The sequence below is a fragment of the Ochotona princeps genome, chromosome 1 (genome assembly GCF_030435755.1).
Source record: "Ochotona princeps isolate mOchPri1 chromosome 1, mOchPri1.hap1, whole genome shotgun sequence".
Classification (NCBI taxonomy): Eukaryota; Metazoa; Chordata; class Mammalia; order Lagomorpha; family Ochotonidae; genus Ochotona; species Ochotona princeps.
In genome coordinates this window covers 117,272,376-117,292,723 of record NC_080832.1, presented here as the reverse complement: position 1 = coordinate 117,292,723, position 20,348 = coordinate 117,272,376, and the positions used below count along the sequence as shown (strand labels likewise).

Here is a 20,348-nt window from a genome sequence, read left to right as displayed (position 1 = left end):
ATTCTTTGCTTTTTAAACAATATTTTTTTAAAGATTTATTTTATTTTTATTACAAAGTCAGATATACTGAGAGGAGGAGAGATAGAGAGGAAGTGGAGCTGCCGGGATTAGAACCAGCGGCCATATGGGATCAAGGCGAGGACCTTAGCCACTAGGCCACGCTGCCGAGCCCTAAACAATATTTTTTAAAAAATTAATTTATTTTGGTACAACAGATTTGAAGGCCATAGGCAGCTTTTTCCATACATATTTTCCATGAACATTTAAGCATGCCATATATTACTTTTAGTTTTGTAGTGGTAGGGTCAGTGTTGTGGCATGCAGATAAAGCTGACACCTGAAAAAAAAAGTTGACACCTGTAATGTCAACATCCCATTTGGACACTTCTCTGTTGCACACTCACTTCTGCTGCTCCATTTCTAATCTTGCTCCCTGCAAAGGGCCTGGGAAATCAGTAGAATTTGGCCCAAGTGCCTGGACCCCTGTCACCCACATGGAAAAACCAGATGAAGTTCCTAACTCCTGAGTCAGCCCTGGCCAGCCCTGGCCATTGCAGCCATCTAGAGAGTGAACCAGTTAATGGAACACATCTCTCTGTCTCTCAATATCTTCCTTTGTCTGAAACCCAAGTCAATTTTTTTCTTTTTAATTTATTTTTATTGGAAAGGCAGATCAGATTTACAAAGAAGGAGAAACAGAGAGAAAGATTTTGCATCTGTTGGTTCACTCCTCAGATGACCACAACAGCCAGAGCTGAGCTGATTCGATCTGAAGCCAGGAGCCCAGAGCTTCTTCCAGGTCTCCAATGTGGATGCAGAGTCCCAAGGCTTTGGACCATCCTCTGCTGCTTTCCCGGGCCACAAGCAGAGAACTGGATGGGAAGTAGAGGAGTCAGAATATGAACCAGTTCACATATAGGATCCTGATAATTGCAAGGCAACGATTTAGCTACTGAGCCATTGTGCTAGGCCCAACAAATAAGTCTTTAAAATATTTTTTTCCAGTGGCTGCATTAAAAAAGTAAGTGAAGAAGTTGACATTTTGATGAAGCAAGTTACATTGCCCTTTGTGGTGCTGGCATCCACTGGGAAGGCAAGGATCTGCCTCTTCCCTATGGACATACTCTTCAGAGTCACATGAAGGCCATGTTTGACCCTCTTTTTTGACTATCACAAGAATCAGTGGATGGTGGGCATAGACAATTATCACATCAAACAGAGCACAAGAAAAATGCTTGACGGAGGCAGAGCCATGGAAGGGTGCAATGACGAATGTTGACAGGAGAGACTCCTTACAGGGAGAAGAACAGAGGCCCCCTCAGCCTTTTCCTTACCTCCAAACTTCTTCAGGCTCTTGATGATGGAGTCATGTCTGGACTTGGCCTCATTGAGTTTTTTCTCCAGTTCCAGAGGAATTGGGGTTGTTCTTTGTAACTGAAACTGAACCTTTTCACACCTAGGAGGACAAGGCAGAGCTTGGTAGGGAGGCAAGGGAGAGAGCCTGTGGGGATGGAGTCATGGGAGTGAGAAGAGCAGTTGGCATCAAGTGCTAGGGAGTAGATTGAGTCAGGAGGCAAACACTACAGAAATGGGGCTGGAGTTAGAAGCTGCCCAAGGAGACCTGGAAGTGAAGGGGAGAAAAGAAAAGCAGTGGGGAGAGGTGACCATGAGGCAGCGACCTGAGCAGGGGGCCAACAGGAGACCTCAGCAGGTGGAGAGAAGAGTTCAGACATCTCACAGCCAACTATTTGACCAGCTCAGACCTCCCCTCATGTCACCTAAATCTCTGATTGCAATATCTGAGGCTGTGGGTATTGGTGAGGGAGAATGTTGAGGGTATCTGAAGCTATATTGAGAAGAGAAGCTAGCAATAACTAGGGAGGCAGCATGCATCTGGGATGGCCATCATACCTTTGCAAGGTGCCTTTGATGTCCTGGAAGAGAAAGACAAACAGCATGGTCTCAGCACTTGGCTGACCCTTGGGGCCAGGGAGCAGCCAAGGAGGCAAGTGGTTGTGGGCAGAGCTGGTGGAGTAAGTAACATGTCTGAAATTCTCATTCTTTCTCCTGTTCTCATTTCCCGGGAGAAATCCTCCAAGAAGCGCTGATATGATTTCAAGCAGAAATGTGGTTAGATATCAAGAGGAACCATTGATGAGCAGAAAAAAAGCAAACTTTCGCTGATAAACGTTATCTGATACTTAACCTTAGCAGTAGGTGAGCCCTACTCCCCGGGAAAAAAAGAAATATTGGAGTGACTTTGCATGAACTTTCTTGGTAGAAAGGAATGGATGCTCTAACCATCACAATGATTCAAACAACCCAGAAGTGCCTAGCTTCTGTCTGGCACAGCTTAGGCCATTGTTACCATTTGGAGAATGCACCAGTAATAGCAGATTTCTCTCTCTTTCTCTCTCTCCCTCCCCATCTCTCTCTCTGTGTGTAACTCAACCTTTCAAATAAATAAATATTTCCTTTTAAAAAAGAAAATTTTAGTGTCAAACATTTTGAAATCCACTTATAATTTCTTCACCACATGGACTTTAACAATGATTTATTTATTCTTATTGGTTAGTCAGATTTACAGAGAGGAGAGACAGAAGTAAAGATCTTGCATCCATTGGTTTACTGCCCAAGTTTCTGCAACAGTTGGAGCTGAGCCAATCATAAACCAGGAGTTGCTTCTTTGTCTCCCATATGCAGGGTCTCCAGGCTTTGGCTGATCTTCTGCCCTTTTCCCAGGTGCACTAGCAGCAAACTAGACTAGAATTTAAGCAGCTGGTACTCCAACCAGCACCCATATGGGACGCTGTTGCCCTTTACCATGCTGAAGCTTCTCAAATGTGCCTGGCAATATATTTCTAAATTACACATGTGGTTCATGTTACATTTCTCAATTATATTGGGCAGTATAATTGTAATTTTCATATGTGGTTTACATATTCTAAATCACACATGCAACTCATACTGTCATTTCAAATGACACATTACCACTTTGACTCTGCTGAATGGTGCTGCCGTATGGCAGGGTGGCTGGAGCAGACTCAGGGATTCTGAGAGGCGCTGGGCTGGACACCAAGTCTGGGCTTTGCCTTGCAATGATTCTGATCTCTTGGAACTCACCTGCAGCAGCTGTCTGGGTGGCATCTGCTGCTTGACCTTCAGGGAATTCAGGGCATCCTTGAGAGAGCTGAGCTTTGCCTGTGTGTCAGCATTGCAGCGTTCACACTCCTTGGTGCCCTCCTGAGCCAGCCATTCAATGCTGGACAGGAGGATGCTCTTCCTTTCCTCCAGGACCTGCTGCAGGTCCTTGAATTCTGTGTGGATCCGTTGCTTCTCAGACTCCACTTGGGCCTGGGGGTTGAGGTATAGGGTCACAGAGAAAAGAGATGTTCTCAACTGTGTTTATATTGATGCTTTTCCATTTTAATTTTGTGTTTGGTTACATAGAGTACCAATGTAGAATGGGGTACATACATGAGAAAAGATGAGGAGAACAAACTTCTTTTCCCTTAATTAATTAATTAATTTATTTATTATTTTTTTCAAACATTTATTAAATTGTAATAAAAACATTCCATCAAATTACAAAACCTGAGTAAGAAAAACAAACGGCACATGCTTAACTGTAGTTGACATTCAAATAAAATTTGCATTCCCAAAATATTATACAGTAATTAGAAAAATATCAGCCAAAGTAATATTAGGATCCTTTTACGTGCGGTCTCAACAAATTTGAACAGAAGCAGGTTTTAACAAAGGTAAATTTTACAGTGAAACATAGCAGTAGATTAAGGACCTTAACTTGTTTGTTTTACTGCTATTTGACACTATGATACAAAAATAAGAGGATTTACTTGACATTTTTAATAAATATCTCATGGGCTGTTGAGTGCCTTACTGGTGAAAAGATTTAACTGGCTAATCTCATCAATCCATTCTGTACATTTAGTAAGCATCAACTCTGCCCTACATAACTCTTAATGCAATTCACAACACACAAATGGTTATCATATTAAATACATAATCAACTCGGACTTCTCAACGAGGAAATTAGTAAACCATCAAATGGACTGCTTACCATACACTTTCCTCATAACTAAATAACACAAAGAAAAATCAAAATAATATTTGTCATCACTCTAAACTATTGCCAGCAACTGACGGAGACTGCCAATTTGCCATATTCATGTTCACAACATGCTAAATATACTCTGCTGTTACTTCATCCATGGAATGCCTACATGCCTAGAACAGAGAATTTTCACCATCTCTTGCCGTGGGACCTGACTTGCAGCAATCTATATTTAGATCAAAACTAAATATAAAGAAGTACAATAATTTTAACAGTAACATCAACCATCTTTTCAATGATTCCCATCTCTAACACTGCATATGCACTTTTACACATATTGATTAAACAAAATGCACAGCTCTTTCAGCTAACTATAAATCATAGCATTTTACAAGGAAAGTGACTGACTAATGCAAATTTAACACATCAATCACAGCATGAATAACAGCAGCAACAACGTCAACGACAAAGTGTAACACCTTGATTAAGTAATGTGTCACTGAATAGGCAGCACATGCTTAACTAAAAGGAAACACAGAAGTCTCTTAGGAACTATGTTTCCATCGCATACTCCATGGGCACTTGATGAACTCCACCTTTCCATGTTGGTTTCCTTATATGAGAGAGATTAATTTATTTATTTAAGTGGCAGACAGACACAGAAAGAAAGAGAGAGAGAGAGAGAGAGAGAGATCTTCTATCTGATGGTTCCTTCCCTACATGCCTAAATAGCCTGAGCTGGGTAGGAGTGAAACCAGCAGGCAGGAGCTGCATCCAAAGTTCCACTTGCATACAGGGGCCCAAGCACTTGGGTCATTGTCTGCTGCCTTCCCACGTGCATACACAAGGACCTGGATTGGAAATAGAGCAGCTGGATCTCACACAAGTACTCGTGTGGGATTCTGTGTTGAAGGAGGAAGATTAATCTACTTCATCCTCCAGCCCACACTCAGTTGCAATTGGGTTGAGTTGGGCTTTAATGCCCAATTGTGTATACGAGAACTGAATGGGATGTGGGGCAGACCTGACCAGCCACTGCACATGTTGGAAGGCACAGGAAACAGACTGTACCTGTTGAACCATACGCTATCATTTTTTCCTGGCTTATTTCACTTAATACGTTTTTGACTTCATCCATGTGGTAACATGAGTTCAAATTTTGTTCCTTCCTAAGAGTGAAATAGCACTCCATTGAATGTATACAGTACATTTGTGTATTTGTTGTCTGTTGGTGGATGTTTTGGTTGGCTCTACCTCTTCTACATTGTAAATAAAACTGCTATGAGTTTTTTTTAAAAGGGAATTTCCCCGGGCCCTGCGGCGTGGTCTAGCGGCTAAAGTCCTTGCCTTGAACGCCCTGGGATCCCATATGGGAGCTGGTTCTAATCCTGGAAGCTCCACTTCCCATCCAGCTCCCTGCTTGTGGCCTGGGAAAGCAGTGGAGAACAGCCCAATGCATTGGGACCCTGCACCCATGTGGGAGACCCAGAGGAGGTTCCTGGTTCCTGGCTTCAGATCAGCACTCACCAGCCATTGCGGCTCACTTGGGGAGTGAATCATCGGACAGAAGATCTTCCTCTCTGTCTCTCCTCCTCTCTGTATATCTGACGTTGTAATAAAATAAATAAATCTTTTTTAAAAAAGGGAATTTCCCTAAAATTCATCTTTCCAGAGGGTTTTTCAGTATTATTTTGCTTTCATATCTTTTTTTTCCCTTTGACACATCAAAACCAAAGCAACACAGGATGGAGTTTTTCACTTACCATGAAGTTGCTGATCTTCTTTTCATCTTGAGCCTTCACACGTACAAGTTCCTGCTCTTTTTGCTGCAAAGCTGCCACTTGCACCTGAATTTGTTCCTGTGGGGAGAGGGACCTTCAGACAAGGCTCTGCCAGGATTGTTCTTGGCTACATAAAAACCTCCTGAGAGCACAATCGCTCCAGAGAGCATATGAGAGGCTCCAGGGGGTTCTGGGAGCAAGTGCTAATCCACACTCCCTTCTTGAGCTGGGAGCAAAGGGAGAAATCAGAACCTAAATGGACTAAAAGAGAAAAGGGTTACTAATGACTATGAGTAATGTTAGGATAGTGCTTCAAAAGAATTTCCACAAACCTTCCCTCAGCTGTCTGCCAAAGTTTTAGAAGATATGTTTGGGGTCTGTTGCTAATGCCCTGGTAAACCAGTGAAGAGAGGCCCAAATCCTTGGGTTCCTACACTAATGTGGTAGGCCAGGAAGAATCTCCTGGTTCCCAGCTTGGGATTAGCTCAGCTCCAACCATTTCAGCAATTTGGAGAGTGAAGATGGTGAGGATGGAAGATATCTCTCTCTCTCTCTCTCTTTCTCTCTCTCTCTGCCTCACTCTAACTCTGCCTTTTAAACAATGATTTTTTTTAAAGATGTCAGTTTAATTTCAAAGCTGATGCATCTGAGGCTCAGAGAACCCCAGAGAATCCTTTAAAGTCACAATCAACTGAAAGTCTGATTCTGAGGCCACATCTGTTTTTTTTTAATTTCATGTTTTTAATTTTATTTTTGTATATTGCTTACATAGCTGAGAGGGAAGCATGCCTATGTGCATCTCCAGTTAGGGTGGGAAGGGTCAAGGTATGGATGAAAGTTAGTGGGACAAATGGTTTACTTCTTTTCTTTTTTTCTTCTGTTTCTGCTGGGGGAAGTTGGTGAGGAGGCATAGAGGAGGCAGCTCCTTGATGTCAAATTGCATCTGACATAATGACATCTTAGAGACCCCAGTGTCGTGTTGATATCTTCTGAATCAAGCTGCTGTTCCTTGTGACTGGTACATGGCTCAATAGGCTAATCTGTCCCCTTTCAAGTGCCAACATCCCCTATGTGCACTGACTGTTCAATTCCCGGTCGCTCCACTTCCAATCCACTTCTTTGCATATGGCCTGGAAAAGCAGATGATAGCCCAAGTCCTTGGGACCTTGCACCCACGTGGTAGACCCAGAAAAAGCTGTTGGCTCCAGGCTCCAGGCTCCTAGCTCCAGGCTCCAGGCTCCTGGCTCCTGGCTTAGGATCAGCTCAGCTGTAGCAATTACAGCTATTTGGGGAATGAACCAACAGATGGAAGATCTTTCTCTACTTCTGTTAACTTGCCATTCAAATCAAAACAAATTCTCCTCCTCCTTCTCCGCCTTTTCCACTCCCTTCTCCTCCTCCTTCTTCTTCTTTTTCCTCTTCCTCCTTCTCTTCTTGTTTTTTTTTTTTTTTTTTTTTTTTTTTTTTTTTTTTTTATCCTTGGGTGCCTGACATGATGCCTAATTGGCTAATCCTCCCTTTACAAGTGACAGAATACATGGTGACAATTCGTGCAACGGCTACTTTACTTTCCATCCAGATTCCTGCTTGTGGCATGGGAAAGCATCAGGGGACAACCAAATTCTTGAGACACTGAACCTGAGATCCAGAGGAAGCTTCTGGCTTTAGATTGGCTCATTTAGGGTTGGGGCAACCATTTGGGGAATGAACCAGTGGATGGAAGATCCTTTTCTCCCTGTTTCCCCTCTCCATAAGTCTGCCTTTCTAATAAATTTTCTTTAAAAAAACCTTTGCAAAATCTGTCTTGGAGCATCAACATGATGCAATAAGCTAAGGACAAGTTTAAACCAACAGAGAATCATTAGCCAGGGTGAAGCAGAAGATGGATCACTCCAGGAAATAGGAGAGGACAGGCCAATGGCAGAGGGGCACCTGGAAAAAGTTGGACAATGGAAAACAGTGGAGAAAACAGTGTGGTGTTGCAGTGACCATATACACCAGCAGCAGTCAGTGGTGATCTGAGTTCCATGAGTAGCTGGAACTCCACCAGAGTCAGGTGGGAAGGGGTGTTCTTCAGGAACTCAGTAAGTGAACCCAGGCTAAGAACTGTCCATCCTACTGATTTGTTTCATTTGACCAGGAGCAGAGACAAACCAGCATAATCCAATCAGGCGGTACAGAATAGATGGTGAATTTCACAGCCGAGACCCCACCAGAGCTGCATTGGGCACCATTTTGTGTAGGGAAAAAGGGCAATGGGTCAGGACTGTGCATACACTAAGCTCAGAGAATTCATTTCTGGCTCAGTGTATTGCACCAACGGGGCATCCTTCAGGTTCTACCCAACATAGGTCAAGGTAGCTACCAGACCTAACGACAGCAGATCCAGGTGCCATTTTGTACAGTGTGGCAAAGGCTTTGAGACGGATAATACTGACTTTGGCATCTTTTGGGTCAAAATAGTTTCATGTGGCCCTCAGACCTAATGGCCAACACGTGCTTGCAAGATCAGCACCACCAACAACCTAATTATTTAGGACACCTGGTGTCTCCCTAACCCTGGGAACTGCTGAAATAAGAAGTGGGGGAAAGGTTGTACAGACAAAGGTATATGTAGTTTCAGCATGGGATCACAGGAGGTGGAAAGTGATGAGGCAGAATCTGGGGCTATAGAGACTGGTGGAAGTCTAACACTAGAGCCCAGGCATGAAACTCACTGGAGTGAGTGTCACAAGTGACTGCAATCAAAGAACTGGGTACTAACCACACCAAGTAAAAAAATATAGATCTGTTGGTGAGTCATCTTAGAAACCTGACCTAAGGAGAAGATCATGCTAACCAGAAGTACAATGACCAGGAGCAAAAACAGGCAGCAGCACAATGAATATTACAGAAAATTCCCCCTGCAAAGCAGCAAAAGTATCTGCTAAACTCTGAGTTAACTGAAGAATACACCAGTTAAATAGGGGATACAGAAGCTTCTTATCAACAATGAGGAGGATATACTGTAGTTCAGAAATTTTGGAATATGTCACACAGGAAACAGCAACATTGAAACAAAATTTAGGCGAACTATTTGAAATGAAGAATGCTAAAGAGAAAATTACAAATTCAGTTGAAAAATTCAATAAAAGAATAAATGAAACAGAAGAAAAACATGTCAGAATTGGAAGATATTTCTTGTCATAAATGGAAAACAACCAAAAAGCTGGAAGAAGAGCTAAAAAAAGTATTCATGAATTAAGAGCACTATTAAAAGGTCAAAATAATAGTTATGGGAGTTCCAGAAGGTGCAGAAAGAGAAGCTCGGTTGAAAAAAAAATGTGTTTAATAAATTAATAAAGGATAATTTTTATTTAGCTGGGAAAAGAATTGGGAAACAAAAAACAGGTGAGGTACAGAGCTCCCAACAGGGTTGACCAAAAGCAATCTTTACCACAACACATGATAACTGAACTCTCTTCAGCTGAACATAAGAAAAAGATCCTTAAATGCCCATACGAAAAAAATAAATTGACATATAGAGAAATGGCAATCAGACTCACAGTTGGCCTCTTAAAAGAAACTCTATAGACCAAAAGAATGGAGTGGCATATTCCAGATTCTAAAAGCAAACAATTGTCACCTCAGAATAATATACTCTGCAAAGTTTTCCTTTGTCTTTGAAAAAGACGAAATTCTTCCAATGTAAAGAAAAGCTAAAAGAATACACCTCCTCCAGACCTGCCCTACAAATGATACATACAATGTTCTCTTGCCAGAGAAAAGGAATAGCACCCACAAAAACCAAAGACAAATGTGAAGAACATCCCAGTAAAATAACAGAAGACTAAATCAATAAACAACCGATTGATAAAATGACAGGACCAAATTGCCACCTATTCTTATTAACACTGAATATAAATGACTTAAACTCATCAATGAAATGTCATAAATTAGTAGACTGTATTTAAAACCGAAACCTATCTATCTGTTACCTACAGGAGACACATCTCACCAACAAATATCAGGAGTAACTGTATCACATAGATTTTGATATTTTTGTTTTTATTTTCATTTCTTCAAAACAGTTTTTTTCGCATTAAATTCTTTTTTTATTTTTTTATAAATTATTTTTTAATAATCTTACTTAGTTGATTAGGGTAAAAAGGGTCAAGGGCTACAGGGTGAAAGTGGGTAATACCATTATTTCCACACTAATATTATCATTTTTCCCTGTATCTGGGGTCAGGGGAGTAACAAAGGGAAAAGCCCCACCCAACCTCCCACCCATCCCAGATCCCCAACGGGAGATGTGCTCCAAGGGTCCTGCTCAAACAGTTTTGATAGTTCAACAGTTCTGGATTGCTGCCAATCTTGCAGTTCCAATCGCAATGAAACCTATTCAGAGTCCACTGCCTGACAGTCTCTTTATGGTTGGGGTTCTAAGATCAGCAGTTCAGTTGGAGGGATCTCCAAAGAAACTTTATCTGAGATGATCCCAGACCTGATTCTTGTGTGAGTTTGCTAGTACAGAGTCCAACACCGTCCGTCACACCAATCAGCTTATGCACATGCTGGTCGTTGCTATTGCTGGGTCAGTTCTGTTTCCCGCCCAATCTTCCACATAAACCAACTGGTGTTGTAGTCCAGCTCAATCCTACCCACTTCATACTTGGTCCTCACGCAAACCAGTTGGAGGTGCAGCCTAGTTGGGGTGACTCCCCATAACCCTCACCAGTTCTGCCCCCTACCCTGGTTCCCATGCTTGCCAGTATGTACCGCAGGCTTATCCAGTCTGTCCCACTTCCCATTTAGCTCTCACATATGTCAATGGGCATTGAAGTCTAGTTCAACCCAACCAACCTACTATCCAGCCCATACACCTCCTGGCAGGTGCCTTTCTGTACAGCCACCCCTGCCCCTGTCCTGGTTTTCATGCTGTCCAGTGAGAGTGGTCACCCCGAGGGAGGTGCCCATTATTTCCCTTCTAGATCATTCCCATTCCCAGATTATGTACTCTCCAGGTGGTTCTGGCATGTGGCTTGACAGAATTAGCTCCCAGTGCCAGCCTCTGTCAGCCAATGCTGCGGCTAACCCCATCCAACCCTCACCCACTCTAATTTTTGCTTGTACCAGTCGGAAGTCAGCCCACCGTGGCCTTTCCTTTATCTAGCTCACATGAGGCCCACAGGTGTTATAGCCCTGCCTAGCCTGATCTGCCCCCATCCCGACTCACGCTTTCCAATGGGAGTGGCTGTCCAGCAGGGGAGCCCACCTTCCCTTGTCAGCTTTGCCTCCTCCACCTGATTATCACATGTGCTGTTTGGGCGCTGCAACCACATCTGGTACAGCTCATTTCACCTTGACATTCTTTAATCTGTACTGGTTTTTTGTCGTGACTGAACCGGGCTCAACCCACACTCTGCTGCTGCTCAGATTCGCCAGCGGTTGATGTGAACAGGTTCAGCCTGGTCTGCCCCTGATCCATGCCATGTGTATGCCCGTGGGATAATTTCCATTGCCTGTTCTAGGCTGTTTCCTATTGTGCTTCTTGCGCTTACCTGCATGGACTGTGTCCTGCCAGAGAAGTTGTCCAGGCTCCTCCAACAGAAACTCCCCCAGTGCCAGGTTTCGCACATACCAGTGGGTCCATGAGCCAGCCCTGTTCAGTTCATCTCCTGTCCTAGCAGGAACAGTGGTGTTTCCTGACTGTTCTTCAACCTATTCTGGTTCTTACTGTTGGATGTTTCAACCCAGCCATGGCTCTTCCATACCCCCATACAGCTCATACATGTTTCAGTAAGGGCTGAGACCTAGCCTAGTCTGTCACACATCTCCCCTGGCCCTCCAGAGCACCAGATGGTGTTGGAGTCTGGCCTGGCTTGGTGCTTCCATTCCCAGTACACACTTGTGCCAAGTGGGATTACACTCGTATCCTGATCAGAACGCAGCCCCATTTACAGCCCATGCGCTCCTTGGTGGGAAACTCAACCCAGCTAGAGTATTCCCTTAGCTGCCCAACCTGGCCTATTCCCAGCCTTAGATCTCGTGAAGGCCAGTGGTTGCTCTGATTCAACTTGGTAGAGCCCCTCACTTGTCCTGACCCCTTAGATGCTGTGGCTTAGCATCCCTGTGTCACGCAGATCAGTAGGTACAAGGACCTACTTGGCGTAACCTGTGCTCCAACTTGATTTCTGTTGTTTCTTGTGAGTTAAGGTTTGTTCAGCCCTGCCCATTCTGCCCCCTTCCAGTGGCAGCCTGGCCCACCCCACATCCTGTTTTAGGATGCACTTTCAGGTGCTGCTGCCTTGACCTGCCCTGACTGTTGTGGGTTCCTGCACCCATGTGTGATGGCAGGTGGCATGGTCACACCTAGCTTAGTCCACTGCATCCCCAGCTTGTGAGCTAATCAGGGGGACTTGTATTTCCACAGGGTTGGGCCCACACAACCCCATAGAGTCTACCCCCAGACCAAGTTCTCTCACATGCTGGATAGAGTCTTGACCCTGTCAAATGTGACCACTCCACCACTCCACCACCCAGTCGGGAAATTGTACCTAACACTGCCAAAGAGGCCCCCACCCATAGCATTGGTGTGGACTGGTGTGTGACGATCAGTGATGTTCTATGCTAACAGCCCATCTCTGGATTCCTAATTGGGCTGGTGAATCTGTCTAACCCAAATTATCTTCTGGATACTTCCCTCCAAACCACCAGGTGTCAGTCCCCACGCATGCCCGAAAGTTTCATGACCCTGTCACTCTGAATCACCCAGAATTCACTTCTCACCTACACTAAAACTGGCCTTATTCATGGGTGTCCCCAGGGAGCAACTATATATCTTAAAAACCCCAGAGTTTGCTGCCTGGTGGCCAGCAGGCAAAGCCTGGCACCACTTGGTGTACTGGCTGCCCTGGGGGAGGTTGAGGACTCATTTACTGCCTTCCAGCAGTGTCTTTGGCTTGCATCCCCAGCATTGGGTCCAGCCCGGCAGGGGCACCCCCACAGCTGCTGTTGCTACCAAACCCAAGGCCTGAACCCCTTCCAAACTCCTTTTTTCTCATTAAATTCTTCACTGATTAATGGATAACACAGTAGCAACATTTTCTTCAAGAAGGTTGACTTTCTTTTTCATTTCTTCAGCAACACATCATTTAGTGGCACGTTGTTCAATTTCATGGCATAGTAAATTTCTATTTTCCTTCCTGTTGTTGATTTGATTTTGTTTTGTGGCTTTTAACTGAGGGGAATGTGTAGTAACTGTGTAGTGGAGACTATCATGTCCAGATGTGATACAATGAGTATGCATCTCTACTTCTAGATCAAAGATGGGCTCCCAATGAAATTGCTGGATGTATATTGACAATGTAGGACTCTGTCATTGACCATGGCCACAATGTTGGACTTACAACTGTTTATAAAGAACTATACTATTTTAATGGTATGGAAGAAATTAGTGTGGGCGGGCAGGGTTTGTGGGAGGGATAAAGGATCAGCCAGTGCCTATGGAACTGTATTATAAAATAGCAATAACTGGGCCCAGTGGCATGCCCTAGCGGCTGAAGTCCTTACCTTGAACATGCCAGGATCCCATTTGGGCGCCGGTTCTAGTCCCAGCAGCTCCACTTCCCATCCAGGTCCTGCTTGTGGCCTGGGAAAAGCAGTCATGGGCGACGGCCCAAAACCTTGGGATCCTGCACCCTTGTTGGAGACCTGGAGGAAGTTCCTGGCTCCTGGCTCTGGATTAGCACAGCGCTGGCCATTGTGCACACTTGGGGAGTGAATCATCAAACAGAAGATCTTCCTCTCTGTCTCTCCTCCTCTCTGTATATCTAACTTTGTAATAAAAATTAATAAATCTTTAAAAATTGCATTAATTATAATGAAAAAAGAAAGGAAATAAATTAAAACAGAAACAGAAAAATATGTCTTTTCCATCCTCTATTATTCCCTGATTCACATGGACAGCAGTTGCCCAGATTAGAACCTTAAGATCAGTGGTCCTGGTTAAGTGGAACCTTGCAGGAGCCACAGAGAGCAAACCCACAGGAAGGAGGAAACAGCTTGCAGATCTCTACTGAACTCCCAACAGTAAAGGGGAGCAAGTGCCTACCTGGTGGTGCTGAGCAGCTTCTTTCATCACACTAGCGTTATGGGATTTGTGGTCCTTGGAGTCACGACACACCACACAGAGGAGTTCCCCATCCTCCTCACAGAAGTAGTGCAGCTTCTCCCCATGCTTTGAACATCTCAGCTCCTCCTCTTCTGGCTTCATCTCAGAGGAACCCATTCTTCCAATTTTCTCTAAAAGATTCCTCAACTGCCAGTTGGGTATGAATGTGTCCTTTCTCACGGAACACTTGCAGAGAGGACATTTGAAGTCATCCCCAGAAGCTTCCTTAATCCTAGAGATGCAACATTGGCAAAAGCTGTGCCCACAGCCAATGGTGACAGGCTCCTGCAGAATGTCCAGGCAGATGGGGCAGGTCACTTCCTGTTGCAGGTCATTGGAGAAATGTTGGCTGGCCATGGCAGAGCATCCAGGCTGACTGACGTCTACAGGAACCTTGACTATGCCCCTGAGTGTTGGTGGTGGGCACTGCTGCCAGAAGGGAGAAGGAAAGGAGCAGGGGGAAGTCAAAGAGTCTGTCAATCAACCATGGTAGCAAGGTGGGAGGAAAAGAAGAAGAACAAACTGATCCAAAGGACTAAGGATTTCAATCCAGTGAGCATTCTGAAGATAGGAGAAACAACACCACAACCCTCCTCAGTCACCATTTAGAAACAAATGGCTACTGATAAGGTATATGTGCTGATTATAAATAGGATAGGTGGTCTTGAACTTTGGACTGGTTGTGTTTAAGCAGGTGACTGTATCAGAATGGCCAAGGCACTAAAGTCCAGTCACAGAGGACTTCCCAGAAGCATTAGGCAGGAGGTTGAATGGTTGGGTGACAGGCTACTCTGGCAAGTCACCGGCTTCCACATTGTTCTCCTGGTGGGGCTCTTCCTGATGCACATCAGCTGTAGCCATATGACCTCTGTGAAGCTTCTTCCATATGTCTTTAATCTTTGCTGTGTGGTTTATGATTATCCTGTTTCCTCCTTCTCCATGTTGATTCTGATTCCTGACTTGCTTTGCCCTGTAGACTTTGTCTTGAATGAAAAACAAGAAGGGCACTGATTGTTTTATCTGATATTTATCATAGGTCATACAGTGGCCTATGGTGAATTTTATGATCATACATAGACAGGCCTTACATTCCACCTATCTTTCTCTCTTTATCCTGGCTTATTTATTAACACTATCTCCTTCCTTTCTCATAGTATACTCTTTGGATGGTAAATTACATGACTAACCTAGTCATAGCAGCTTTGGAAGCCAAAGACATTTGTAAAAGTTCTACTTCTAGGTCTCTCTGATTGCTTTAAGGCTGAATTAAAGCATTGTTTTGTAACCAATTTTTGCCCTAAACTGCATGTCCCCAGAGAGCTAGTTTAACTTTTATTCAGGTCTGCTTTCATTGGCATGGTAATATAAAACATAGAAATTTGAGTTCCTTTGGGAGGGTGCCTTCCTCCCACCATTCTATTACCTTGGGTCTCCCTGTCTGCAGGCATGTTCCTGTCTATGACCCTGACTTACAGATTTCCTCTGAGTCTCTTCTGTGAGAAATTATCTCTACTTATCCTTAGGAAAATTCACCCATTTCTCATCCTCAGCTGGTTGGTTCACTCCCCAAGTGGCTGCAATGGCCAGAGTTGAGTCATCAAAGGCAGCAGCCTGGAGCTTCCTTTGGGTCTCTCATATGAGCGCAGGATCCCAAGGCTTTAGGCTATCCTCAGCTGCTTTCCCAGGCCAGGCTGGTTTACAGAACTAGCTGGCTTTCATATGGCTGAGGTCTGCGGGCAGACCAAATTGGTCCCTTTCATAACACTCACTGGCTGATCTGAGATGTAGGACAGACCAGGTTGGTCACAGCATAATCCTGTTCATAGAGTCAGGACAGCAGGGATGTTGACTGAGCTGGATTAGGCTACAGCACCTGACAACATGAGCTAGAATAAGGGGTTGACCAGGCCTGGCCAGGCTGGAGTACTCTCTGTTGGATAATGAGGTGAGACAAACCATGTCAGTCTGGGCCACAGCTTCCATCAGCACAGATAAGACCTGGAATTGGGCTTTGAGTCCAGCAGGGGTGCTCAGGGGCTCCGCTGCTGGGACACTGCTCCTGCTGGTGAGCATGAGAGCTGGGACTTTGTGCCAACTAGGCTGGGCAGGACTAGAAAACCTGTATGTGTACTGGGATAGGGGAAGAGCCAGGTTGGTTGGGCCGAGCTGAGCTCCAATACCGCTTGATATGTATGTAAGCCAAATGGGATGTGGACCAGTCTGCTGCACATACCAGCATGAGTGAGAATTAGTGTTGGAAGCCAGGCTAGTGGGGGCTATTACCGTTCACTCCAATTAGGCTGTGGTTCCCACTAGTGTGTGAATGTTCTAAGTGTGCCATGGGCAAGGTTAGGCTGGGCCCCAATATTGTCAGTTTGCAATGAGAGGACTGGGGACAGAACTAACCAGGTGACTACAGCCACCACTGTGTGTGTACTCTGATGTGGGTGATGGACTGAGCCAGATTCCACACTGACTGGCACAGGAGTCAGGCTGGGGACAGAGTCAGGTTGGAGACCCCTGGAGAGGTTTCTCTGGGGACCTCCCAACCCACTTGGATCATCAAATCCAGAACTCCAACCACAGTGAAAATCACAGGATCTTGGAGTGCCTGTGTCAGAACTGGATCTGTTCGGATGCTGAAGTCTGTGCAGCAGATGGCATGCTGAGATACTTATGGGGGACATGACAACCAGTCATTAAAACCTTCAGAGGATGTCTAATACCATGGAGGGGAGAAAAAATTAAAAAGCTCTCCCGGCTGTGCTTTGATAGTGGGTACCTGGGCAGATGGTGACCCTAAGATGAATTATGTTGGCATATAGACCTTGGAAGGATTTCCTTAACCTTTGAGCAATAAAATCAACAGCATCTCAGAACTATCAAAACCACTAAAGTAGTACCCTCAGAACATGCTTCACCTTGGGGACCTTGGCATGACATTGGCTGGCCTGCTCCATTCCCAGGTGCTGATGCTGCTGGGCTGCTGGGAGTGGTCCTCTCCTCTTTCTCCCCAATTTCCACAGATAAAGGAAGAGAAAGGAGATTGCAGGCAATTGTCTCATCCATTTTGCCCCATTCCTCGACCATCCTTATCCAAATTGTTGGTGCACTTGGCATGCATTTCTCTGAACCATGTCAACATTATCAAAAATAAAATGAATTACATTTAAAAATACTAATCATGAATACTAAGCAACATGTGCATAACATTGAAAAGACTGGCCAAAAATAAAGGGAAGATACAAACAGTATTAGGATTTAAATTGAAAGTAAACTTAGGAAGTTGATAACTCACAGATAACCCACAATGTACAGCTTCATGCCAGTTATTAGAAAGTTTATATAATGAAAAACATTTGAAGAAATATATAAGTGCTGAAAATTGGTTCAAGTAAACATAATCTTAAAATGTTAGTTCTGTGCAAAAATAACTTATATAGTAAAAATATCTATCTTTTATGAAATTAAACGATTTCTGATGGAGTCAAGGAACAGACAACATCTGATTTAGAGAATCCCTATCTTATATACGGTATAACAGAGACTGTGAAAAGGAATGTCTATCCATTTCTTTCATCAAGAATACTGCAACAAACATGCCAAAACCAGTTTAGGGCAAGATAAACAATTAAATAATGGACAATGTTGCTTACCACCACAGAAAATGAAATTTTAAAGTACCAGCCTATTGAATTGAAAGCACATATTCCATTCCTTATAATCGTCTGTTTAATACATCCTTTAAAATTTTTTTTACTGATCGAGCTGGACTACAACACCCGTTGGTTTATGTGGAAGATTGGGCTGGAAACAGAACTGACCCAGCAATAGCAACGACCAGCATGTGCATAAGCTGATTGGTGTGACGGACGGTGTTGGACTCTGTACTAGCAAACTCACGCAAGAATCAGGTCTGGGATCATCTCAGATAAAGTTTCTTTGGAGATCCCTCCAACTGAACTGCTGATCTTAGAACCCCAACCATAAAGAGACTGTCAGGCAGTGGACTCTGAATAGGTTTCATTGCGATTGGAACTGTGAGATTGGCAGCAATCCAGAACGAATGAACTATCAAAACTATTTGAACAGGACCCTTGGAGCGCGCCTCCCGTTGGGGATCTGGGATGGGTGGGAGGTTGGGTGGGGCTTTTCCCTTTGTTACTCCCCTGACCCCAGATACAGGGAAAAGTGATAATATTAGTGTGGAAATACTGGTATTACCCACTTTCATCCTGTAGCCCTTGACCCTTTTTACCCTAATCAACTAAGTAAGATTATTAAAAAATAATTTATAAAAAAAATAAACTTAAAATTTTTTTTTTTACTTTTATTTTTGAAATTTATCTAACAATTCTGTATAGTCTGGAATTCCCCTACCCCTGATTTCCACCCAGCAATTGATTTTTCTCATAGTGTCAAAAATCTTCATAAGGAGTTACAATTCCATCAGTGTGCTATTGAAGTATGCCCCTACATTACTGGTACAGACCATCATCCCATTTTCTAGATACATCCAACAATTTCATTGGGGGTCCATCTTTTGTTTGGAAGCAGAGATGCATGTTGCATTGCGTCTTCACATCTGAATATGTAATCTCCATTACTCCACCACTATACATTCTAATTTGCATCATGGATTCCTTGATTAGAGAAAACATATGGTGTTTCTCTTTTTGTGATTGACTTATTTCACTGAGCATAATGGTCTCTAGTTTGGACTATCTAGTTGCGAATGGTATAATTTCATTCTTTTTAATGACTAAATAATAGTCCATGGAGTAGAAGTACCACAGTTTCTTTCTTTTTTTTTTATTGTAGCAGGGTTTGAATTTTATTTCATAAAGTGATTTTTTAAAAAAGCTCCATGCTTGTATGTCTTTTATTAAGAGACCTAAAACTTCCACAAACAACCTATTAATACCGATGACATTTGATTCTGAGATTTTAAAAAAGGAATACCTGAGTTTGGTTATTGAGAGCCATATCTAATAAATTGAAAATCTCACTGAAGTGTTCAGATTACTCATATCTACTTCAAGATTTCTAATCAGACCATGTGTTTCCACATGTTTTGCTGACATCTCATCTACATCTTATGTGTACTTCAAACTTATACGCATATGGTTAGCAAAAAGTCGGAGATAAATGTAAGACCTTTTAAGACTCATTAGAAATGCATAGAATAACTGAATAAAAATGCACAGAGAATATATGAAGAAATACAATGGAGAATAATCATAAATGGCTAGACTTCAATACATATAACGCTTAATGCTAACTAGTGATAGAAATGTCCAACAATATTGTATGCGAATCTTACAAAGGATTAAATCTCAAGGATTTTTCAAGGTTGTAAAAACACAGGAATTCTCAAGCACCATTGGTGGGAATATGTCATCAAAACCTACACATATGGCTTATAAAGTTTTTTAAAGACTTAGGACTTCTTAGTTAGTAATAATTTTGCTTAAGGTAGCTGGTATGGAGAAAATAGGTGATCATCACATTTGATCTATAATATTCAGCCTAAGTTTTATTTTTAATTAAAAAGCATAGTGACAATGTTAGAGAGAGAGAGGAGACATCCTGCATCTGACGGTTCACTCTCCAAATGCCCGCATCAGCCAGGGCTGGCCCAGGTTGAAACGAGGACCCAAGACCTGGCTTAACCTACTATATATTAGTGCCTTTTCTGTGAAAAAAAAAAAAAACTTTAATTTATAAACTCAGCACAAAATAAATGGCTGGCTAACCTATTTATGATCAAGCCATAGAATAACTAATTTTAATTTGGAGACTAATAAAAATAAAAACGTGCCACATTTCATTAAATTATAAGGAAAAAGGTACAGGTACCTTTGAAACTAACAATGAATGCTGCGGTCTTCTTGGAACATACTGCTTATCATTAAACGCCCCCCCTCTTTAATATTAGAGAGTTTTGGAATCATTATACAGAAATATATCTAGGTTTATAAAATTGGATTACATGTTTGCTGTAGCATTTTTTTTTAGTTCTTTTTTTTATTAATTATTATGCATTATGTGACAGTTTCATAGGCTCTGGGAATCCCCCCATCCCTCCCCACGCCCCCCCCAGGTGGATTCCTCCACCTTGGTGCAGTATTACAGTTCAAATTCAATCAAGATTCTTTCCTTGCAAACATATACCAAACATAGAGTCCAGCTACTTATTGTCCAGATAGTACCACAGTTTCTTTAACCAATCCTTGATGGATAGGCATCTGGGTAGTTTCCATGTCTTTGCTATTATAGATTCTGCTGCTGTAAATACAGGATTACACATCCCCTTCTCATATGTAGTCTTGATTTC

General features: G+C 43.1%; 1 protein-coding gene across 1 annotated transcript; it reads right to left on the bottom strand.

Moving 5' to 3' along the window:
* Window positions 1-305: 305 nt before the first annotated feature.
* On the bottom strand, window positions 306-14,368 carry LOC101516549 (E3 ubiquitin-protein ligase TRIM31-like). Its single transcript, XM_058669942.1, has 6 exons — window positions 13,952-14,368; window positions 5,839-5,934; window positions 3,124-3,354; window positions 1,912-1,934; window positions 1,335-1,456; window positions 306-337 (listed from the first exon to the last, which is right to left on the bottom strand). The coding sequence occupies exons 1-6, from the start codon at window positions 14,366-14,368 to the stop codon at window positions 306-308; spliced, it is 921 nt and encodes a 306-aa protein (XP_058525925.1).
* Window positions 14,369-20,348: the final 5,980 nt, after the last annotated feature.

Bases quoted from the DNA above. Each gene is read 5' to 3' on its own strand.
- LOC101516549 (XM_058669942.1), bottom strand. From the start codon at position 14,368: ATGGCCAGCCAACATTTCTCCAATGACCTGCAACAGGAAGTGACCTGC. The intron at 5,935-13,951 runs GTAGGCACTTGC...CTCTCCCCACAG, and splicing joins AAGCTGCTCAGCACCACCAG to GAACAAATTCAGGTGCAAGT. The intron at 338-1,334 runs GTAAGGAAAAGG...TTTTTTTTTCAG, and splicing joins GAGCCTGAAGAAGTTTGGAG to GTGTCAGCTTTATCTGCATG.